Source organism: Vanessa tameamea, chromosome 31, assembly GCF_037043105.1.
Source record: "Vanessa tameamea isolate UH-Manoa-2023 chromosome 31, ilVanTame1 primary haplotype, whole genome shotgun sequence".
Taxonomy (NCBI): Eukaryota; Metazoa; Arthropoda; class Insecta; order Lepidoptera; family Nymphalidae; genus Vanessa; species Vanessa tameamea.
In genome coordinates, this window is record NC_087339.1 from 3,673,301 (window position 1) to 3,699,384 (window position 26,084).

The following is a 26,084-nucleotide window of genomic DNA, read 5'->3' on the forward strand; positions in this document are numbered from 1 at the left end:
TGCGAAAGATAACTTAATTTAACTTAACATAACTTTATTTAACTAAACAGATCGTATGGTTTGCAGCCCTGCGAGTCCGGCAATTAATCAAACCCATTCAATTAATTTAATTCAAGTCTACTTTTAGATATGTGTTAGGCCTCTAAGTACCGTAAGTTTAGGGCCCCATAAACTTACGGTCCGGCTCCGGCTATTAGCAGTGGTGACCACCGCTTGCCCCATTCGCATGAGTACCTGCCATTACAATATTTCTGTTGTTAATATTATAGTTGTTATAAAACAAAAAAAAAGTCGAATAACGTCAGATATAAAATAGAAATTTATCCACATTGTCTTTTTATAGGTATAAATTAAATTTAAAACTACAACCGCGTCGGAATGTATACTATACCGAGAAGAACCGTCATCAAACTCAACATGCATTCTTTTCTAATAACAGGTTACACAGATAATTAAATTTAAGATTGATAAGATTGTTTTCCCGCTAAACATTACAGTATACTAATCACTATGCGGTTGAAATAATTAAATATTCAATATAATATCCATTTAAATATTAAAAGCAATTAGATTCACATAGTAACGTTGTTCTAATAAAATATCAATTAATGTAAATCATTTTTATAATTGACAGAGTATAAATTCATTGTTTAGCGGTAGCATGTTTTTATTTTTTAATTTCAGGGACGCGCGACGAGTCACCGAGTTTGTGACATTAATGCCGTTCACCATTCGCGAGCAACATCAGTCAGTTCAATCATTTCGTAACGAAGTTCGTTCAGTGCCTAGCGTTAGCTCAACGGTGACAGACGCGTTAACGTAAGTCATTTATAATATTTTTATTAAGTTTTGTTTATTTGAATATCATCGACACAATTTTTATAAACAAACAAATATTTAACAATAGAAAAGTTTGTAATTGATAGTAATTTTGTAAACGTTTGTTGATATTTACTGTCGACTGTTTTAAATTGTTGTTTTAATGTTAATTTTTTTTCGTATTTCAAAGTTTTGAATTGGTTCGTTGTGTTCGGAGTCGTTTAAATGCTAAAACTGTGTTTTTCTCTCAGTATTTTTTCTGTCACAAATAACAGTAAGAATTGTTAACAATTTTCGAGAGAAATAACCGATTTTATTGAATTATCAACTAAAATATTTTATATCTACGTTAGGCCTATATAAGTAAATTCAGAGAAAATATTTAGCGAAGTTCTTTGGTTCGTTAGTTTCGTTTCGGTATTCATTTTGAATTTTCATTAATTTTCCACTATCGGTCATTGAAGTCGTACCAAGATTTGAAATTATTATTTTGAACTAGCGGCCTGCACAGCTTCGCACGGGTTCGTAATGCTGATACTAAATAAATAAAAAATAATACTACAGTATGTATTTTGCAATTGTATTTTTGTCCTTATACAAAACAAACAACTATGTTCCTGAATTTTTAAACTGTAACATCCATTATTTCTCGTAAAAATTAAAGAATAGTTATCGCTAAGAGTTAGACATATATCATCACGGACTTTTTTATAGAACGTTTTACGGTTTACAATACTGTAGTACATTATTTTGATCTATCTATGGTGCAGCCCAAGTTTGCAATTTAAGCGCATAAAATTTGTTTATTTACATCACATTAGAACCCTCTAATATTATAAGTATTTGTCAACTATATTATGCATATGTTATACATATAAACCTTCCTCTTGAATCAATATATCTATCAATAAAAACCGCATCAAAATCCGTTGTGTAATTTTAAAGATCTAAGCATACATAAGGACAGACAGCGGGAAGCGACTTTGTTTTATACTATGTAATGATGAGTTAAAGTCTAATATAGTTTTGAACAGAACCTGGGCTACTGTTGTAGTTGAGCAGTGTGCACATTCCTGCAGTTTTCCCCCCCTAGGGCCAACTTAAAATTCCCCTAGATAAGGCTAAATGTTAACTGAAAACCCCTAACATTTCAATCGTACATCCTTTTTGAGGGGAAATCTCGAAAAGAGTAAATAATTTGAAATTAAATAATTCTTATTAGGGTTCCGTACCCAACGGGTAAAAATCCCTGTTATTATGACTTCGCTGTCTGTCCGTCCGTCTGTCTTGTCACCAGGCTGTATCTCAAGAACCTCAATAGCTAGACTTATCTATTTCTGTTGCCGCTATAACAACAAATACTATCAACAAAATAAAATGAATATTTAAGGGGGGCTCTCATACAACAAAAGTGATTTTCTGACGCTTTTTGTCCGATATTAAAATCAGCGCTTGAAATATTCACGAAATATTTAGTGTGTCGCGTTATTTACTTTTTAGGGTTCCGTATCCAATATAAATTTTGTGTACCGACTGTTGTTTACCTTGTCAATGGCAGTTAGTTGTCTAGTGTTGTTTATTTCGCTTTTGTCCTCTTGTGTTTGGAATTTACTATAACTTACAATGAATAGTATTCAAAATGATTTAATATATCGTAATCATATACAATTATATTTACGTATATATCACCGTAGAATTGTAAATACCGTAAGATTGTAATCTATCTCGCGATATTGTGAACTATCGAAATATAGGGAACGGTGATTTAACTCGAAATAAAACGTCGAAAATTTCGATAGCATATGTTAGGTTAGAGTTTTTATAATTTAACTTTAATTAACTTCAGTGGATTATAATTTACCGAGAAGTAACGCGTTAAATTGTGAGCAGTGTGTTGCGGTTCACAATCTCGCGAGATAGATTATAATCTAACGGTATTTACAGTTTTACGGTGAGATATATCTATTTATATGGCCTTGTATAATATACTTTATTTTTAAGTTGGAACGAATTTCTCTAACGCGGTTAACGGTAGAGCTTAAGAAGCGACTAAGCGATCTTTCCCGTTTTTTTCTATTTATTCAGGATTTTTAATAACAGCTACATTTTTTGTTATTTAACTATTCTTTAACGTTGTTCATTTGTCTCTCTGACTTATGGGAGGGTAAACCGCTTCGTTACGTAACGCGTTACGGCGCCAGTCTGTTTGGCTTTCCTTTATTAAATTCATTCTAATTTGAATATTAACATATTCAAGAATTGTAACTAAGAATAAAATATTTTATTAATAAATATCTATCCTTATATCATATTAATAAATAACTTAAGCTTTTCTCGAGTTGAACAATTTTAATATTAAACAGTTCAACTTAGATCAGTTTAAGTTATCACTTCTGTCGGGCGTCTCGAGAGGCACTCGTATTTTTTTTAATACATACCGATATAAACTGCGTTACAATCGATTTACGACAATCTTTTGTTTTTTTTTTTTTAATTTAACTTAAGGCAAACGTAAAATGTTTTGCATGTAATGGAAATTTACCCAGGAAAGATATACTCTGTCGATTTTATAATACAGTTTTAATTTGTTCATCTAATTAATTCCATAAATACATAAACAATACTTGTCTTTAACGATCTAAAAAAAACAAAAAAACTAAATCTGCTTATAAATTAACTAAACATCGTTCGGAAACCGCGGCTGTCAGTACTGACATCTAAAAATACTCTAACGACTGTAATTAAAACTACTATGATTTTGTTGCGTCATAAAATTCAACAACACAACCATCACAGATACAAAGTAAGAAAATTTTTTTTTACATCCTAGGCTGCCTGGCAATTCGACCACCTGATTGTATGTGGTCGTTTTTGTTTCGCTGGAAAAACTTTTTATGCGTTTCCCTCACGTTGTGGGCCCAAGACGTCGAGTGTGTCCCGTTACAGTGGAATACCTACCCACTAAAAAACCAGCGGTACCCTCTCCGACTCTCCGGCGGACGACACGGGATCGCTTTCATGCTACCGTGACGGTGGTATGTGGTACTAACTACACATTGGTGAGACATTAACAATTACACACCAGTGCTCCACCAACCTTGGAAGTTAAGAAGTTAAGTCATTTCTGCCTGTAGTTACGTTGGCTTGGATCATGCAATCAGAACACAGTCTATCCGATCCGTAGGCATCCTAAGCATGATGACCTCCGTAGTTGAGTAGGGTGTACTCCGAGGTCCCGGGTTCGATTCCCGGCCGAGTCGATTTAGAAAAAGTTCATTAATTTTCTATATTGTCTCGGGTCTGGGTGTTTGTACCGTCGTTACTTCTGATCTTCCATAACACAAGTGCTTTAGCTACTTACATTGGATCAGAGTAATGTATGTGATGTCCAACATTTATAATAAAAAAAAATAATTATAAGTACGTCCTACACGACCCCGTCGACAGACTCATGGATACGATAGGTACCACAGATAACACACCGAGGTCCATCTTATTTTCCGACTCACCGTACGACGAATGCACACGTCATTACCCCTCCTTTCGACGGCGTCCTAAGCCGAGGTCCGGCCTCGCAGCATCCCTAGGACGAGCGTATTCTAAGCCCAACATCCAGGCTTGAGTATTTTAACTCGACTACTCCGCCCGGTGACGCTGTAGAGGCCATTAGGCCAACAGCAAACTTATCTCGAAAAAAAAACAACTATGCTAAGTATTTCTGTTTGGCGGTCGACTATATGGTGAGTGGCTACCCCCCACCTAGAAGGGCAAAAGGCCTGTAAATATCTTATATATTTATATATATAGATATTTAAAGAATAATAGTAAGACCCTTTTTTTAACATTAACAGCCTGTAAATTTTCCACTGCTGGGCTAAGGCCTCCTCTCCCTTTGAGGAGAAGGTTTGGAGCATATTCCACCCCGCTGCTCCGATGCGGGTTGATTCACATGTGGCAGAATTTCGTTGAAATTTAGACACATGCAGGTTTCCTCACGATGTTCTCCTTCACCGCCGAGCACGAGATGAATTATAAACACAAATTAAGCACATGAAAATTCATATTCCTTTAAGGAATTAAAAAATTTAAAGCTCATATCAAGACCCATCTGTAAGCAAGGCATATTACTCAATACAAGATTTATATTAGAGATAAAAAAGTGCGGACGTAGTATTTATTGACTTCTACGCAGGATATATAAAAAAATAATTGATATGATATGTTCTATATGTTATATATGTAATTAAAATGGTATAGTCAAAGTCAAAGTCAAAAAACTTTATTCAATATAGAAGTGTTTACACTTGCTTATTGATTGTCAAAAATCTACCACCGGTTCGGAATTTAGCACATCGGACCTGAGAAGAACCGGCGAAAGAAACTCAGCGGTTTTTTTTTTTTTTTTTATAACCATTTTCCATATACAATGATAACGGTTCTTCTCGGTATAATTTCATTACCGAATCGGTGGTAACTTTAAATTAAATTCAATACTGTACCATGACGATTCAAAAGAGCTTTTATCAGTCTACTTTACTTGGTGGTACAGCTTTGTGCCAGCCCGTGTGGGTAGTACCATATCAGTACCACCCACTCATCAGATTCTACCGTCAGACAGCAGTACTCAGTATTGTTGCGTTCAGGTTTGAGTTGAGCCAGTGTATACAGGCACGGGGACATAACATCTCAGTTCCCAAGGTTAGTGCATTAAGGAATGGTTAATATTTCTAACAGCGCCATTGTCTATGGGCGGTGGTGACCATCAGATGGACCATATGCTCGTCCGCCCACGTATATCATAATAATATTTTGATTTTTGATCACAATTCATCGCTCCCATTACGAAAATAGCCCAAGGGGTCAGGATCGAACCTGCTACTCTATACATCGCCAGGCGGCCCGTAAACCATTGCGCTTTTAATACATATATATAGTAGAAACACATTATGCAATGGAGACATCATTCTTCGTCCGATAACTCACCAGACAGCCCTCGCGTTAATGATTGGGGTGGCTTTAGGGGTGCCAATTCTATATACGTGTGTTTATATTTTTTAAATGATTGTACTGTCGTGGATATAAATATAACTGCAATTATAAATCAAATATACCTAGACATTTACACGTTTTACGCGACTTACAAATCAAATCAATTTTATTCAAGTAAACTTCAAAACGAAGCGTTTTTGAATCGTCGATGTTAAAATACTACCACCGTTTCGGAAAGCAGTCTCCAGTGAGAAGACACGGCAAGAAACTCGCATAGTTACTCTTTTCAAATAAACAGATTTACAATGCTGTTTTTTTACAATAATTAGTGTCCTGTGATGGAACCCGAGCCTAAATCAAGGCGTTTTTTTTTTCTAAAAAGTACCCTTTTAATGAATAATAAGATTTATTTATTCATTTAATCTTAATAAACTTTTTAAATTTCGTAAATGGTAAATTGGTTACATTTTCCTGTGTCTTATTATATATGCGTATACCATTGCCCAAAAACGTTCTCTGTACCGTATGCAAACGGAAAGTACAGTACAGTACAGTAGATTGAACTGGTATAAATCTTCACGTGAGGGAAAAGCGTTAAGTCTTTCCCTCTCTTTCCTTTTAGCTCTGTCTCTCTCTAATATATAGGTTTTGTATAATATTATTTAACCATGAAATTTAAATCACACGAATTTTACACAATAGCAATCGTATATCTCCATTTTGAAAGGTTGTTGATTTATTTCATTGCGTCTGTTATTTAAGAGGAAGTTCGAAAGTGGCACCGGTAACCGAGAAGCTACCTGGAAACCGGCTGTCACGGTACGGGCATGCTATGCGGAGGAATGAGGACCACGTTGTGAGAGAGGTCTTGAGAATGGATGTGGATGGATATAGAGGTAGGGGACGACCCAAGAAACGATGGATGGATTGTGTGAAAGACGATATGGTTAGAAAGAATGTTACTTGTGGGATAACGTCCGACAGAGAAGTATGGAAGAAGAAGACATGCGCCGATCCCAAGTGAAATTGGGATAAGGGCTGGAGGATGACGATGCGTCTGTTAATTAACATCTTAATCTTCTACTTAAAACTTTTATACAGATGTTCATAATTTATAGTAGATCATATTATACTTGCCTAAGAATTCCGGCACCATCTTTACTAATATTATAAATGTGAGTGCAATTCTGTCTGTCTATCTGTCGCAATTATGTCGAGAAGCAAGCTTGAACCCAAGGAAGGACAGACTACTTTTTATATCCAACCCCCCCCCCCCCCTAAATAGCAGGTGAACTCTTTGATTTATGTTATACGTGTTGCTATGGTTAACACTCGTATTTATTGTTATTCGGGTTGCTATGGGAACCATCTTTCTTAGCAATAAACTAACAAGCAATTTAACGTGTTCTATTATCCACAAACATCTCAATGGCGTCGAGGATAAAAAACCATTTGAAACCGAATATAAGCAAAGAAGCAATCAAGCGAGTCTAGTGCATTTAAATTAATTTACTGCCTAAATAAATATTATTTGGATACAATATACGACCAAAATGTCTGTCGGTAAAATCGGATCGTTTGATATCTCAAGCGGTGATTGGGAAATATATATCAACAGACTAGAATATTTTATCGTAAACGACGTTTAATTTATTAGTACAATATAAATTAAAATAAAAGTAAACACAATTTTGTGACAACCCTATTTATACAATGTGTAATCCCCATAGGAATCCACGCCCTGTTCGGCCTTGAGTTCCTCACTGTAATCGATTTAGTCCAATGACCTTGGAACTATAGCTCTTGCAAACTATAGCTAAACTCATTGATAGCAGTTTGTTAACGCCCAAAAGTGGGCAAATTTATGGATTATAATTTATGGCAAAAATTTATGGCATATTTATGGATTATATACTAAAACCTTCTCCGAAACGCATTGCATCTCTTGATATAAGTTTTATCGATATTCGTTTAGTCGTTTTTTCAGTAACGCCTTAGAAAACAACGTAATAAGTACTCTTAGTAACTTCAATATTAACAGTACTTCTTGATATGAGAATGGAATTTATTGATTGGTCTAATTTAAGAATAGACGCTTTAAATTAGCGTGTCATGGTTAATAGGTTAACCCTTAGTCACACCTCCGAGCTGAGATGCTCCAGTGGTTAGAACACGTGCATCTTAACCGATGATTGCGGGTTCAAGACAAGCACCACTGAATTTTCATGTGCTTAATTTGTGTTTATAATTAATCTCGTGCTCGGCGGTGAAGGAAAACATCGTAAGGTAACCTGCATGTGTCTAATTTTAACAAAATGCGGATTGGTGGGTTTTTGGCTCTGTCACATGTGTATCCTTAAACTTAAGCATTTTAAGACTTCTAATCAATTGTTTCAGACAGTTGACGTTCTAAATTTTAGTCATACATGTTATTTAGTTTCCAAGGTTGGTGGCGTAAGGTGGAGTGGTGACGTAAGGAATGGTTAATATTTCTTGTAACGACATTGTCTGTGGGCGGTGGTGACCACTTACCATCAGGTTTCCCATTTACTCATCCTGTATCATAAGAAATTAACCTTCCTTCAATATTCCAAATTATGAATATTCGGCAAACATGGCTAATTTCTAGAAATTTCCAAATTTTTCAAAAATTTATTTCCAACCTCGCCACGACAACGCCTTGTCAATATTTATTTTCATGATTCAAAGACGCGTGTATCGTAACGCAACTGCACGCGTTCATTCTTATCATCTTGTAAATCCTTATCAGTTTGAAGTACTTCAGACAATTGAGTTCTTGGATCTTAACTGAAATCGAGAATTATTTGTATCGAACGAGTTAATTATTTTGTTAAGAGATATCTATTACTTTAAATAAATATATAACCCACTGTTGGACTCGCATCTCTTTGCGTTGGTGGTCACATCTCGTAAGTTTCCTAACTATGTCTTCCTTGCCACTAGAGGAAATATAAACCTGAATTAATTCAAAGTTATAATTCTCTAGCGATCCGCCCCGGCTCCGCACGGGTGCAATGCTGATACTAAATATACTACAGAATGTCTTACAACGTTTACAGCTTTTTTTGTCATTAGACAATACAAACCGCTACGTCACTGCGTTTTAAATCTGCACTCGGCAATCTATAAAATATCTTTCGAAAGTATTCATTTAAATTACACGCTGTAAAGGGTCGTATTGATCTATATTAAATGCACAATGTATTTAAGGTTCTTGATATACAACTACTTCTCCTAAAAAGTAAAGGATACGAAATGGTTGTTGTGGGTTATCCCTAAGAGAGATATATCATCGTGGAATTTTTTGAAAACCTTTTTAAGGTGTACAATACTGTAGGACATTATTTTGATCTATCTCGTAGGGTTCAGCCAGCGCTTGCATTGTAAGCGCAAAAAATGTGTTCATTTACATCACATTAGAAACCTCTAAAATTATCAGTGTTTCTCTACTATATTGTGCATGTATTATACATGTAAACCTTCCTCTTGAATCAATCTATCTATCAAAAAAACCGCATCAAAATTCGTCGCGTAGTTTCAAAGATCTAAGCATTCATAGGCACAGAGAGACGGCGGGAAGTGACTTATTTTATACATAAGTGATTCTTTATGGATTTATATGTAATATATATTTAATTTATTATTAATATAATTAATTATTCTCAAAGTTTGTTGATTTATTTAATCGTGTCTTATTTAAAACATAAGCCGTCGCGAAAGCCACTTCGATCCAACCGGGAATCAAATGATCTCGTTTCTTAACGTTTTATTGTTGCATTCAAAACTACCTTCAATAAAGTCATATTTGAAAAGCTAGTTAAGACTATATTGCTTGCCAACAGCCCTATCTTAATCCAGAGTGGAGGACGTTGAAATTCCAACAGCCGCGTTTTAAGAACGTAGTTTGTGAGGGGGGGGAGTTATTTTAGAACACACACATAGATACTTTCCACTAATACAGCAGCACTAAGCAGTGTATCCTAAGCAAACCCTGAAAGAATTAGTTGTTTGTTGTCGGTGCAACGACTAAATTATATTTTCATTGCGCGCTCATAACGTAGGATTTATAAAAATACATTTAAAAACGAGTAATGTATGCTATAAATTCTCACTTGCGAACTAAGGTCGTCAATGTACAAGACCATGGGTGAGGCACAAGAAGTTAATAAAAAATGCTTGCGTTGGTTGCTTGGTACGATTGATTCATTACCTACCTATATTTGTCCTTTTCTGACATTATTGATGTAACATTCGATAGAGAGAGATAGAAATGTTTACTTAACCACACCCTCGACATTCTTAAGGTAGAACCAATAGTATTTAATTATTCTTTTAACGTTTGACGTTTCGTTTGCAGATAATGCCTGAAGTGCACCACGCTTTCGTGAACTCGGGAAAGAAGGCTGGTATCGAAATATGGAGAGTTGAGGTAGGTTGATACCCGGGTCTTGGATGTATAAGATGGAGGAGGGGGGGGGGGTCAAGCGTGTCCTGTTTCAGACGACACCAGTCTCGGGTTCTTGGTTCAAACTCCAGATCGGGCCGATGAAGGTGATTGGGTTGTTCTATCGAAAGATTCTCAGTAACAATTCGGAGTCTGTAAGTTGGAATTGTGTGCTCTCCCCTCAAAAACCTCGTAAACCGTTGGTCCTGCGCCTGAACTCTTTCTGGACGTGTTGGATTTATCGTCCCAACGGATTATGAGAGGGAAGGAAGTATGATATGTCCTGTGAGACACTGAAACAGACCTGTATAGGGGACTGATCTCCCTTGAAATGAAGACCGAAATCGGTCAAGTCATATAATTTTTTTTACTAGCGAAGGCACGCACACTAAGACATCTTGTAAGCATGAGGCGTCACTCACTCATACTAATGCACGAAAATAATTTTATATATTAAAAGCGTAAGCCGATTTTGGTCCAAGTGATTATGGGACGACAGCTGCACGTAAAAGATCGGTTATGGTCTCATTTTGAGGAGTTCCAGCCGTTGATGTGCAGAAGATTAGAGGATTCTTGATTGTGATTTACTAAATTGTTACAATTTAAAGAATTAATTTTAGAGAGCGGAAAAAAGTTACAAACCGTTTAGAGAGCGGTGCTACGGCTGTATAAGAAATAAGTTTTTGAAATACTCCAATTCTAACTGAACTAATGTATACTATTTGACATTAAAAAAAATCATTTAAAAGAGGTTTCATCATTTTGGCGTCAAATGTAGGAGTGATTTGCAGTTTACAATGAGATGAAATCAAAAGAAAACCTGTCATAGGTTTCGAAATTCCTAAAAAAATCTTCTGAATAAACGCGAAGTTTCGCGGGAGACTCACTAGTTACAATTTAACGTGTCTCCGTGATTGAATCGATCTATTCACTCCTCCTACTGACTACTTAGAAGGTATATTTTCTTAAAATATTAACGCGACCAAACGGGATGTACACTCCCAAAAAAAAGAGAATTTTCCAAATCGGTTCAAAGTAACATCCTTCCTGTTTGTGGGACACGGAATCTATCTATAATATTTTGATTTTGAATGACGGACTTTTGACGTAACAAAATTTTGTTATGCTCTTAAAAATCAACAGTTTTACGTTTTTCCCTTTTGATTAGACGTTGATATATTTTTATCTCAATTACAAATAATAGTTTCATTATTAAAGCTGACGTCGCTGTTATTTTAATGACACTGATAAGGGATACCTTTAACATGTATATAGCTATTAACTCAAAGTTAATTAATTTATATTAAGCCGTTATCTACATAAATATATACAGATCATTTGTAAAAAATACATCGGTAAAGAAGGCATATTATTCGATACAAGATTATATTGATGATAAAAAAGCGTGGAGTTAACGCTCGTTGACTTCCAGGCAGGATATATAACATACATATATAATTGTATAACTAACATAACTTTTAAAAAGAGTAACTACTGAGTTTATTGCCGGTTCTTTTTCGTAGAATCTGCATTCCGAAACGGTGGTAGCCTCACTTAATATAGTTTGTTAAATGACGATTCAAAAGTCGTAAAAGCCTTATGAATAAAGTATATTTCGATTTTGATAACTCATATGTTTGTAATATTTCGCCACGTGCGAGCCTCGCATAACCGAAGACCGCGAGTTCAAATCCAGGCGAGAACCAAGTGATGATTAAATTAGATCCCAGATAATAATTACGATACATCCAAAAGTATTTTCTCGTAATTTCAAATACCAGTTCTCTGTAACGAGACATTAAAACTATTTTCGTCTCGAGTTTAAATTTATATTTCCTCTAAACTATGAGATTACAGAACGCCCACTGTGATACAAATCTGTTCGAATATCATTGAGCTGAACAGTTTGTTTGAACGCGATGATCTCAGGAAGTACTGATTCTATTTGAGAAATTCTTTCAGTGTTAAATAGCCCATCATAATATATAACATCACGCTGCGACCAATAGTTGGGGAGTCGCAATGAAATATCTTGCAAATTGGGAAAATTATTCCTTAGAGTCGAGCCGAGATGGCCCAGTGGTTAGAACATGTGCATCTTAACCGATGATTTCGGGTTCAAACCCAGGCGAGCACCACTGAATTTTCATGTGCTGAATTTATGTTTATAATTCATCTCGTGCTCGGCGGTGAAGGAAAACATCGTGAGGAAATATGCATGTGTCTAATTTCAACCAAATTCTGCCACATTTGTATTCCACCAACCTGCATTGGAGCAGCGTGCTGGAATATGCTCCAAACCTTCTCCTCAAAGGGAGAGGAGGCCTTAGCCCAGCAGTGGGAAATTTACATGCTGTTAATGTAATGTAATGTATTCCTTAGAGAGCTTTCGTTGCGCAGTGGAAACGCTGTTGAAGTTTCTCAAAAATATTTATGACTTACGGACCGGATTTTTGTAGCCCTAGGGCTACAAAGGAGTGGATGCTCTGGGACAACATGGGAGAGGAGGCCCTTAAATATTATTTTACAAATGAATTCGAAGATTTTCATTTCTGACAATCAGATTTGTCAATAGTATCAGTGACTTTTAAAATAGTATTATTTTTATAATTAGACCGTTTAACATATATTAAAATTGTTAACTCATGGGAATCTCTATTGTGGCGGATCCTCTCTTGTAGAGGCCCTTGAGCATATACCCTGGTTGCTCCCTAAACCTGCCCCTGATGACTATGCAATATAGACGAACGGAGTCGAGACGATCAGCTAGTCTTAGTTTTTTAAAGTGGTGTCGTTAATACACGTTATTGCGGTTAAATTGCAAACGCTGGCTGAACCCTACGAGATAGGTCAAAATAATGTACTACAGTATTGTACACCTTAAAACTGTCTACAAAAAAGTCTTCGATGGTATATGTCTATCTCTTAGGGATAACCCATAACAACCATTTTTATCTTCTATTTTTACGAGAAATAATAGCTTATTTTCAAAGCAATTTTAAGCAATACAGCATTAATGAAACAAGTACCTTAAATACATTGAACATTTAATATAGATCAATATGGCCCTTTACAGCGTGTAATTTAAATGAATATTTTCGAAGATATCACAGATTTAAAACGCAGGGACGCCGTTTGTATTGCCTAACGACTGAAAAACTGTGAACGTTGTAAGACATTCTGTCGTATATTTAGTATCAGCATTGCACACGTGCGAAGCCGGGGCATATGTTGTTATAAAACATTTGTTCACTTGAAGGGTCTTGTGCATGCAAGTAGGTATCACTCATAATACATACTTCCAACAAACAGCAATACAAAATTTTTTTGCGGTTTGAAGGGTGAGTGAGCCAGTATAACTTTAAGTGGTGACCACTTACCTAAAAATTTATATCGTTTTCAGGATTTCGAGCCCGTTGCAGTACCTTCTCATCAATACGGGAACTTCTATAGTGGAGATTCTTACATCGTGTTAAAGGTAAACTATTTGTTTTTGTATATATCCAAGATTCCCACTGCCCGGACTCAAACTCAAACTCAAACTCAAATTCCTTTATTCAATATAGAAGCTTTACACTTACTTATTGATAGTCAAAAAACCACCGGTTCGGAAAAGGAAACGCCCTGACCTGAGAAGAACCGGCGAAAGAAACCCAGCGGGTCTTTTTTGTCAATCACATATTCGATCGGATTTGGGGAAAATTTTATATAAACAAATTCAACCTTGAATTTAAACGACTTGTGAAGGAAAATCGTGTATAAATTAAAAACTTATTTCTTCTTACATCTAATAAAACAGTCTCCATCAGGTCTGTCTGTATATCTGAACATATAAACACAACCATCGAATGAATTGTCATAATTTGTTTTACAATTACGCGTGATTCACGAGGAAATCTTAACATGATGTGGCGTGTTAGTTTCCAAGGTTAGTGACGCATTGACGGTTCAAATGATGGTGGATATTTCTTACATTTACATTGTCGGCGGTGGTGATTCATTTGACAGTCTACATACCTAATTTAAGGTAAAAGGGTCGTGGGATCCAGTTTGAAAGAAGTCGTTATATATTCTGTATTAAATAACAGACGCAATGAAATACTTTGACAACAACAGTAGCAGCTTGTAAATTTTTCAGACTGGTCTAAGACTATCTTCCTTTGAGATGGTTTGGAGCATATTCCAACACGCTGAATGCGGATTGGATATACATGTACAATTTCTTTGAAATCAGACCCATGCGGGTTCCCTTACGATGTTTTCCTTCATCGAGCACGAGATGTATTATAAACGCAAATTAAGCACGTGATTCAGTGGTGCTTGCCTGGGTTTGAAACAGCAGTCATCGATTAAGATGCACGCGTTCTAACCACTGGGCATTCTCGGCTCTAAATTAACGTTTGAGAATAATAGGCTACTTGATTGGTTTTTAAAATCCATTTTATATTGTTTAGTAGAGGTTAAGGAACCCAGTAAAAGTATTTTTTTTTAATTCTACAATAATATCTTATATAAATTAATATCTTACAAATATATGTAACTAGTTGTCGCCCGCAGCTTCACTCGCGTTTTAGGGGTCGTTGTCAGGTGTCAGGCAAAAAAAGTAGTCCATGTCCTTCCTTGGAGTTCAAGTTTGCTTCATACTAAATTTCGTCAATATCGGTTCATTGGTTTGCCAGTGAAAAAGCGACAGACAGACAGACAGACAGAGTTACTTTCACATTTATAATATTAAGTATTAATAGTATAGATTAGATATATATTATATATAAAATTTAAATTAGATTCTCGCGAAATATACAGCATTAACAGTTCAAGGTAGTATTTTGTCAAGACGGTTTTAAATGAAACGATTGATTGTACACGTCTTACTTCAACAGGGAGAGGGTTCCACAGACGGACAGCCTGAACTATTTACGAATATTCAATCCATATATATATATATTTAAGGAATTAATGTAAATAATTCTAATGTAATTAAATACTTTTAAATACATAACACACGGAAAATATCTAACAAATATCGCGAGTTAAAGGAAATCAGTGGAAGAAATCAACCAGTCAATAAAAGTACTATTTGTTAAAAACATCTGTTCCGTATCGTTAAATTAAGATCTCAAGGAGGTGATAAATAAAAACACTCTTGTAATTACACGAGTGTTTATTTTTCGATCTGGATCAAGATAATTCCAATGTTGATCCGATATAAACTATTAAAGAACCACTTAGTATATTAAGATATGCATTCAATAAATATTTATATATAACGGGGCGCGGTTACTTTGGTTGTTGATTTGGATAATCAATGAATCGAGTAGCTGGCAATAATGTCTGATGGCTGATTTACTTTTAAGAGCGGGTCACCCCGAATGGAGTTGTAAGTGTCATGGCGACGCGAGCCGTTACGTTTTGACAGGCGACTCGAATGCGATGGCAGCTCGCGAACCGATTCGATCTTAATCGAGTTGAATCATTGTAATGCTTTGATATTTGTGGTGTACGATTATTGAATCAATTAATACAGTGATCAGACGATATTAAATACGTTTTATTTTGTGAATATCTCCATTTCACGCTCACATAGTCTTCCCAATGTCGGATCGATCCCCGAACCCAACTGTTCGGCATCCTGCTCCTCGATGTATAAAGGCGTGAGATCACCTTCGTCAGGCTTAGCCATGATTTATGACTTCTGGATGCAATCGGATAACAAGATAAAACGTCAAAATCAATTGTACAATCAATTCACTTCTTCAAATACAATTAAAATCAGTGTTTAGTCCACAAAAATCAAATGAACAGTCTCATTAATCACTTTATATCACAAATGAATCGAAATTAACAAAAAGTATCGTGGATTGCACGGACCAAAAGCGATTCGTCGTATTTGTGGTGCATTTACGATGACGGCTCCGCTTCCCTGTTGAATGCCGCCATTATGTTTTCGCTAACCATCCATACGACGCTTTGCTAGATTTTCACAGTGACGAGCCGTTGTCAAATCTATTTCCGACGTATTAACGTAGTGGAGTCCTAACCCAATGACGAAATTAACCTCAAACAGTACAGAAGGGCTTCGTCTTGTAGGTTATAAAAATTGTTTATATATACTTAACATGAATGATACCACTAAAAACTGTTCATGTAAAATGTTGCCAAGATCATGTATATTAAACTTATTTTAATAATTTCAATTTCGCATTCGGAAGTTTAATAGAAAATTTTTAAATTGTAGTTTATTTATTCTCAAACGTTGTCAATTTATTTCATTGCGTCTGTTATTTAATACAATATATCGCGAGAGAAACTTCGTACCGACCGGACCCCAAGATACATGCTTTTATTTTTTGATGATTTTTCAATTAAACATTTCAGACAACCGGTACCTCTAACCTTTCCTGGGATATTCACTTCTGGCTGGGTTCAAAGACAAGCCAAGACGAGGCGGGTGCCGCCGCCATACTCTCCGTCAATCTCGACGACGAGCAATTCCACGGGGATGCTGTCCAGCATAGAGAAAGTCAGGGTTATGAATCGAGGCAGTTTCTTGGATACTTTGAACCAGGTAACGATTTAATTATATATTAAAATGGACCTCCATTATACTTCCATAAAAACATTGATCCCCCATACACATTTCCATCCCCTTTTCACGCTCTTAAGGGATGAAGAGGTAACATACAGAGTTACTTTCACATTTATAATATTAGTAGGGGTTTACTTTGTGGTAGAGCTTTGTGCAAGCCCGTCTAGGTAGGTACCATCCACTCATCAGATATTCTACCGCCAAACAGCAGTACTCAGTCTTGTTGTGTTCCGGTTTGAAGTGTGAGCCAGTGTAACTACAGGCACAAGGGACATAACATCTTAGTTCTCGAGGTTGGTGGCGCTTTGGTGATGTAAGGAATGTTTAATATTTCTTACAGCGCCATTGTCTATGGGCGGTGGTGCTCGTACGCCAACCAATGCCATAAAAATAAAAGAACCCAATGCGTGTGAGTCGGAGGTTGGGATTCTGAACTGTTGTCCTCTCCTGTCAAAACTTATACCCTCTAAGTGAAGAAGAAAAAATGTAAAATTAGTATTTTTGTAAAAAAAAAGTCATTAAGTATCAAATAAATTAAATTTAATGTGTTAGAAAAATTTAAGTTTGTTTGTTTGGTTGAACGCGTTTGTCTCAAGAACTGCTGGTCCGTTTTGGAGAATTATTTCAGAGTGCACTACACAACACTAACTCATGCAAAATCATGGATGACAGGATTTAGAAGCCCATACAAAAGGGAGCACAAGGAGGTGGGGTGAGCGGGGGTGGGGATGAAACTATTCTATATTTACCCCGCAGGCAATTGATGCTTCACATAAAAAATCTATACTTCTATGTTATTACTATAAATGTAAACATAATTCTGTCTGTTTGAACGGAATTTGATGAAATTTTTATATGAACAGAGCTTGAACACTATCGACGATATAGACAAACCCCCTAAAACCCGAGCAAAACCGCGGGCGATAACTATTAATTAATGTTTATTTTTCCAGCCATACGTTACTTGGATGGCGGTCATGCGTCCGGATTTAACCACGTGACTGTTAACGCGGGCGCCGAGAAGAGACTCTTCCAGATCAAGGGCAAACGGAATGTCAGAGTGAGACAGGTAATACACGACCAATGCGTTAGAGTGAGATAGATATAGTTCTCACATTTTCCTCTTACGAAGTCTCTAAGTTTAATATTTTGTTAACGTATATATTATCAATGTTGTTATTGTTTACAATTATTTAATAAACCGTAGTTTTTTTTTTAAATATTATTGGTAGACGATTATCGCTGTAAGACCTTGGGAGCTAAGAGGTTATGCCCCTCGTGTCTGTAGTTACACTGGCTCACTCACCCTTCAACCCGCAACGCGACAAAACTAAGTATTGTTGTTTGGCGGTAGAATATCTGAGAGGTGGTGCCTACCCAGATATGACCCTACCAAGAGATTTAACCAAGATCCTTCCCAATGTGAAAAGTTTAGCAGTTTTCACGACTCATAACTGAATCTTATTTTAGTGTTTTTAAATGATATCTCGCAGATGTATTTTACGTCAGTAACACTCAAACGAACTCTGGACTTTTTCCAGGTGGAGACGTCAGTTTCGTCCATGAACAAAGGCGACTGCTTCATCCTGGATGTCGATCATGACATCATGGTTTATGTTGGAGAGAAGGCGAAGAGCGTCGAGCGGCTCAAGGCTATATCGGTCGCTAATCAGATCAGAGATCAGGATCACAGTGGACGCGGCAACATTGAAATTATTGGTGAGCTAATTATAGCTGATTTATAATGAAACTAGTGACCCGCCCCGGCTTCGCACGGGTGCATCGCGGACTTTTTTGAAGACCTTTTTAAGGTGTACAATACTGTAGTACATTATTTTGATCTATCTCGTAAGGTTCAGCCAGCGTTTGCATTGTAAGCGCAAAAACTGTGTTCATTTACGACATCACTTCAGAAACCGCTAAAATTATCAATATTTCTCTACTATATTGTGCGTGTATTATACATATAAACCTTCCCCTTGAATCAATCTATCTATTGTAAAAAACCGCATCAAAATCCGTTGTGTAATTTTAAAGATCTAACAGACAGACAGACAGCGGGAAGCGACTTCGTTTTATACTGTGTAGTGTAGGTATTTTGTGGAACCAAGTAAAATTCTCTAACGCGGCTTACAGTAGAGTGAACTGACAGAAATCTTCACGTAAGAGACGTCTCCCTCTCGGTATATTTCTGTCTCTTTCTATTACATTAGTTTATGGTAACGTGTTTCTTTTGACTTTGAATTCTGTCATTGTTGTTTAATTATTCTCTAAAGTTGTTGATTTGTTTTATCGTGTGTGTATATGGTATATCTTGGCGGACGAGCGTATAGGCCGCCTGATGGTAAGTGGTCACCGCCCATAGACAATGGCGCTGTAAGAAATATTAACCATTCCTTACATCACCAATGCGCCACCAGCCTCGGGAACTAAGATGTTATGTCCCTTGTGCCTGTTTGTGTAGTTAAACTGGCTCAGTCACCTTTCAAACTGGAACACAAGAATACTTAGCACCGCTATTTAGCGGTTCATTATTTGACGAGTGGGTGATAGTAAAAATATCCGGCCCACTGTTGGGCTTAATAATTTCAAGGAAGGAGCGTTAACAACATATATTACATAAAACATAAACATAATCAGCCTGTAAATTTCCCACTGCTGGGCTAAGGCCTCCTCTCCCGTTGAGGAGAAGGTATGGAGCATATTCCACCACGCTGCTCCAATGCGGGTTGGTGGAATACACATGTGGCAGAATTTCGTTGAAATTAGACACATGCAGGTTTCCTCACGATGTTTTCCTTCACCGCCGAGCACGAGATGAATTATAAACACAAATTAAGCGCATGGAAATTCAGTGGTGCCTGCCTGGGTTTGAACCCGAAATCATCGGTTAAGATGCACGCGTTCTAACCACTGGGCCGTCTCGGCTCTCATATATTAATGTGTATATATTCTCATATATTATTGTATATATTCTTCTCAGGTCCGAGGTGCTAAATTCCGAACCGGTGGTAGATTTTTGACAATCAATAAGCAAGTGTAAACACTTCTATATTGAATAAAGATTTTTGATTTGATTTGATTTGATTAAAATTATTATTGTATATTATTCCAGATCCTTTCTCAAACGAAGGTGACGTGAACAAGTTCTTCGCGGCGCTCGGATCTGGAGACCAGGATTCGGTTTCAGACGCGGAGGAAGGGGGCGATGATGAGGTGAGGGGAAGATGGAGATAACCATACATTGTTGAAAACTAGTTGTCGAATGTCAGGTGTTGTCAAAAACCAACCGACCGAAACCAGGGCCGGACCTAGAGTGGAAGCCCTGGCCTAATACTACTTAGGGGCCCTTAAGACACACCTGAACGTAGACTTGAATTAAATTAATTGAATGGGTTTGATTAATTGCAGGATTCGCAAACCATACGATCTGTTCAGTTTAATAAAATGATGGATTCTTTTGATCGTCTCTTTTTGACATTGACTTGACTTAGCTGGGGGCCCCTTGAATCCACGGGGCCCTCGGCTAAAGCCCAAGAAGCCATACGGTAGATCCGGCCCTGACCAACACTTTATTTACCGTGTCTATTATATTTGAGACGCAAAATAATATCTGTACAAAGATAGTGTTGGATACATCCCATTGAGGAAGATAGATATTCAGAGATTTTAATACTCTTTTTAGCGAGCTACAAAACGCATCTAAAACAAAAAAGGCTCTGCACACACACACACACAGGGTCAATTTAATTGCACTGTCTTGTAATATCTGATGAGTGGGTGGTACTTACCAAAACAGTCTCGTCAGCAAACCAACTAATGCTTAAACAAAACGATCTCGACGCAAAATAATACTATGGTGACCATATTTTCGTTATTTTTAACAGGACTTTGAACGGGGCGCCTCCAAAGAGGTCACGTTGTGCGAAGTGTCCGACAGTTCCGGATCGTTGGAGATCAAGAAACTATCCGGACCTTACACCAAGGAACAATTAGACACAAAGGTAAATAATACATGTTCAAGAGATTCATCGGTTTTCGATATTTTCCTATAACAGAGTATTCTACGTTTGAGGTTTACTTTAAAATATTAATTTTCCTAATGGAAAGCCGCAAAAAAATATATTTCGACAAAATAAACACGTTTTCTTGCCATCAAATCAAATTAAATTAAATTTCAAACCTTTTTTTAGTCTGTCAGTCGTTTTGGTGACGTCATATTGGTAAAAACAAGTCGTGTATGTACGACCGGCACTCATTCAACGTTAACAGCTATAAGTATTTGGTGTTTTTTTGGGAAATAATGAATTAATATCGCTGTCCTTGGTGTTTAGTGTCCAGTTGTACGAATACGTTTAATTTAAACAATTCCTTACATCACCAATGCGACACTAACTTTGGGAACTAAGATGTTATGTCCCTTGTGCCTGTTTGTTACACTGACTTACTCACCTTTCAAACTGAAACAACAATACTGAGCACTGTTTGTTTGGCAGTCGAACATCTGATGAGTGGGTACCTAGCCCTACCACCGAGATAAGTGAATTGTGAAATTTACACAATCAAATACTCACTTGAGGTGAAATAATTTTGATCATAACTTTTTATCATATTTCAAGATATGTTACATATAATATGATTCAAAATCAGAATATTCAAGTATATTTAATTAAATTATATTTCAGTTTTATCAAATTTCATTGTTTATTTTTTAATACCAAGTTCAGAATATACCCTATTGTGGTACAAGAGATTGTTTCTTGCGAATTTCATGTTTCTAGTCTACGGGGAGGTTTTGATTCCCTACGACATAAATGGACGTATCTTTTGATCATTCATACTTAGAGATTTTTCGACAGTTCCTCTGTATTTGGTATCAATTTCAAACTTATACGTCTATACGTTCCTGAGAAGGGTCTTGATGAACAGACAGATGCAGGACAAAGCGACCTTCTAAAGGTTTCGTACCTCTAACGGAAAGCCATTTAAAATTTAAATTAAGAAGAACAAAATCTGTGATTTCCTACCGGTTTTGAGCTAATAATCTTCGGTTTTTTAAATTCAATTTAATTTTATAATTTCAACGAAATTCTGCCACATGTGTATCCGCCAACCCGCACTGGAGCAGCGTGGTGAAATATGCTCCCAACCTTCTCAAAGGGAGAGGCCTTAGCCCAGCAGTGGGAAATTTACAGGCTGTTAATGTAGTTTAAGTTATCACTTCTGTCGTTCGTCCCGAAATACAAACGTATTTTTTTTACGGATTTTTTTTTCCTCCAGGAGTGCTATATCCTGGACACCGGCAGCAGCATCTACGTGTGGATCGGGAGGGAAGCGAATGGAAGGGTAAATATGAGTTCACAATCCAACGCTCATACTTCATAAAGTTATCTACGCTGATACACAGGGTTGTCAATTCAACGTATTCGCGTTAGTAGGTGATCTATTTGAAAAAAATATTTGAAAGATTATCGTTTTCCTTCTCGCATACTTTAAATTTGGACCGACAATTATTGTTTTAATATTTATAAACAATCATTGTTTAATCGGTTTTATGAATCGGAAGAAAAAAATTAGATTTAAAATATTACTTTTTTTAAATACATTTTTGAAGTTGCAGTTGTCGAAAGATTTATTTTGAAAAAAAGCTAAAAAACGTGATAACTCAAAAATGGTTCACTTTTGCATATGCGGCTTAAAATTATCGCAAATAGTCACCCCCTATCATCCCATAACGGGAATACGTCGGGTTACCAAGAACCCTGTATAATATCTTAGTCTAATCCAACAACAAGAGGACCAAAGACAACTAAACAACACTTGACCTTGAATTGACGCTTATTTTTTATCATTGGTCGAGAGTTTGAATTTTGGATAATCTGTGGAAAAGCTGTTATCAAATAAGTATTTAAGTGTAACAGTGTTGTATTATAAATAAATATATATTAATCATAAACTCTTAGTAATGTAAGTTATATTCTATGAACGGAAGACAATCTCTTGTGGAGGCCCCAGTTGCCCTCCCCTAAATCCGGCCTGCGTAAGGGCTTTAAAACAAAGAGTACTTACATGAAGGTTCCCCCAATGCTTAACAAATTTGTTATCCACCTTCAATGTGTTCAGGATACCGTTAGAAAAGCGCATCCTAGCCACTGTAGACACCGTTATCATTCTAATGACACAAAAGTCAATACAAAAACTCGGATAGTCAAAGTCAAAGTCAAAAATCTTTATTCAGTATAGAAGTGTTTACACTTGCTTATTGATTGTCAAAAATCTACCACCGGTTCGGAATTTAGCGCCTCGGACCTGATGAGAACCGGCGAAAGAAACTCAGCGGGATATTTTTTTTTTTTTTTTTTTAACCATTTTCCATGTACAATGATAATTATATTTTAGTTATTTGAAGCAGCCTGGATATGGATCGAATATCATACTTAACCAGATAGCTGGTGTTATTAAATAAATATTGGACAACATCACGTACATTACTCTGATCCCGATGTAAGCAGCTAAAGCACTTGTGTTATGGAAGATCAGAAGTAACGACGGTACAAACACCCAGACCCGAGACGACATAGAAAACTAATGAACTGTTTCTACATCGACTCGTGGTGACTCGACCACGGAGGTCGTCATGGTTGTATGTTTTAATATGTTAATATTAATGTTTAGGAGAAAGCGGAGGCTATGAAGAAGGCACAGTATTACCTTGAAGTGAATAACTATCCTGCTTGGGTGAGTAGAGTTAAATCAAAATCAAAATATACTTTTTATGGCATTGTTTGGCGGACGAGCATATGGGCCACCTGATGGTAAGTAGTCACCACCGCCCATAGACAAAGGCGCTGTAAGAAATATTAACCATTCCTTACATCACTTATGCGCCACCAACATTGGGAACTAAGATGTTATGTCCCTTGCGCCTGTGATTACACCGGCTCACTCACCCTTCTAACCGGAACACAACAATACAGAGTACTGTTATTTGGCGGTAGAATATCTGATGAGTGGGTGGTACCTACCCAGACGGGCTTGCACAAAGCCCTACCACCAAGTACTACTACTTACTACTATTATTACTTATTACTACTCTATTCAAGTAGGCTTTTACAAGCACTTTTGAATCGTCATTTAACAAACTATATTGAACTAAGTTAGCACCGTTTCCAAATGTAGATTCTATCGAGAAGAACCGCCAAGAAACTCGGTAGTTACTCTTTTTAAATATTTATAATACAAAGTTATGTTATTTAAATACAGTTATATATGTATGGAATATATCCTTATCATTTATATAATCTTGTATTGAACTATGTGCTTTTTTTTATTAATATATTTTTGACAAATTATTTGAATTTATGAAACGGCAAAGTTAAAAATATCTGTGCAATTTTACAAGTTTAAAAATCATATTCGATTAAAATTTTACGAAATATAAAATCGAAACGATCACTTGCTGGGTTAGCTCTTCACGCTTAAAACATTGTTTGGATGGAATTTCTTATGGAGATAGATTGAGTCCCCCCCACCCCCTAGGGCGTTAATTGTGACGCCTTTTGTGCTATAGATAAAGTTTATTTAATTTCGAGTAGGTATAGCAGGTTCAGGTTGTTTGTTACAGTTTTGTTTGCAACGAATGACATTCGAATTTCGACCAATGAGCGATCACTAGTTTAAATAAATGATTTTTAAGTTAAAACTGTATCTGATTTGATTGGTTTGTTTTCCAGGTGCACATATCGAAGGTCGTGGCGGGCATAGAGCCGACTGCCTTCAAGCAACACTTCCAAGACTGGAATTAAACTTGACTTGTATTAATTTTATGACTTCAAATATTATTATCATTTTTTTTTAAATTTTAAGATGTCTTAATGATATGTGATTTATATTTAATTTGCACAAAATAAATATTTTAATGTTTTATTTTGTTTTTCTTTAATTTTTAAACGAAGTTCTCTAACGCGGCTTACAGTAGAGTGAACTGAGAAATCGTCGCGTGAGGAAAGCGTTATGAGACCAAGCTATCTTTGCCTCTCTCTCTATCATTTACTATTTTATTCTCTAAAGTTGTTGATTTATTTCATCGTGTCTGTTGTTTGATACATAATACATAGAACTTCGTTCCAATCTTATATCCCACGACACAAGTCGTTTTAGGGCTCCGTACCCAATAGGTATATAGACAGCGGAGTGTTTATATATATAAACTAACTAACTATATATATATACGTAAACTCAATGTAACGTCACTCGATTTAACGACAAACTCCCTAAAGCGTCGAAATCACTCGACTTTGGTTGGCTCAGCTTGTCTTTCGTACAATGAGGCACCCTCAATAACACATTAAATAATAAAAAAGTTCTTTTAAGTCGCCAAAGTTTATTATCCCAGCCCGTAATCTGTCGGCGTCATAAAGTTCTTTTAAGTCGCCAAAGTTTATTATCCCAGTCCGTAATCTGTCGGCGTCATAAAAAGTTCTTTTAAGTCGCCAAAATTAGTAAAAACTGCGCGGTGTGTATATTTATTTGTCGCTTTGTTATCCCAGCCCGTAAACTGTCGGCGTCATACATACAGAACTCTCTAAGGAATCCGTTCTTTAGCTTACAAATTGTGATTGCTCGCACGCCTAAAGAAGCCCCGCGAGCAGCAAAATTATTAAATAAATACTTTTTTTTATCTCCAATATGATTCAATATCGCACCGTTGTGTAAAATTAAAAAAATACAACAAAACTACTGGTGCAACAAAAGACGTCAGATGAAAATAACGGACTGTACGCAAAAGCGTTCGAATAAGAATTGTTTTATTCAATTACTAGTACTAGTTTGAAATAAACTTTTTCTTTTTCTAATACAGATGTTTCTTCGTCTAAATACGCAGTCCTTTGACTTATAATACATAGAGTCTACACTTTATATATATAATACGGAGTAACTTGGGCTACAACAATTACTTTTTTGTTAAATTCAAACGCGCACGAAGTCGCGGGCTCGGCTAGTCTTAAAATATTTGACAGATTGTAGGATAGAATCGTTTTTAAATAAACATTTTTTTTCTACTTTACTTTTATGAATATCGCGGTTACGTTCGCTGTGTGTGACACAGCACACTAATGTTAGAAACACATTCAGTTCAGTTCAGTCGAGCAGAGCAGATAAAATCAAATCAAACGTATTTTATTCAAGTAAACTTCATAATGAAGCGTTTTTGAATCGTCGATA

The 26,084-nt window shown here is 36.3% G+C and overlaps 1 protein-coding gene across 1 annotated transcript; it reads left to right on the forward strand.

Moving 5' to 3' along the window:
- The first annotated feature begins 753 nt into the window (after window positions 1–753).
- On the forward strand, window positions 754–24,783 carry LOC113391361 (gelsolin-like). Its single transcript, XM_026627297.2, has 11 exons — window positions 754–819; window positions 10,187–10,258; window positions 13,677–13,751; window positions 16,649–16,838; window positions 17,813–17,928; window positions 18,401–18,578; window positions 19,975–20,075; window positions 20,747–20,863; window positions 22,140–22,205; window positions 23,535–23,597; window positions 24,593–24,783. Exons 2-11 carry the CDS (start codon window positions 10,190–10,192, stop codon window positions 24,662–24,664), a joined length of 1,047 nt encoding a protein of 348 aa, XP_026483082.2. The 5' UTR covers window positions 754–819; window positions 10,187–10,189; the 3' UTR covers window positions 24,665–24,783.
- Window positions 24,784–26,084: the final 1,301 nt, after the last annotated feature.

Excerpts from the sequence above, each read along its gene's own strand:
- LOC113391361 (XM_026627297.2), top strand. The coding sequence starts at position 10,190 with ATGCCTGAAGTGCACCACGCTTTCGTGAACTCGGGAAAGAAGGCTGGT. Across the intron at positions 13,752-16,648 it reads ATTCTTACATCGTGTTAAAG|ACAACCGGTACCTCTAACCT; the intron begins GTAAACTATTTG and ends TAAACATTTCAG. Across the intron at positions 22,206-23,534 it reads GGAGGGAAGCGAATGGAAGG|GAGAAAGCGGAGGCTATGAA; the intron begins GTAAATATGAGT and ends ATTAATGTTTAG.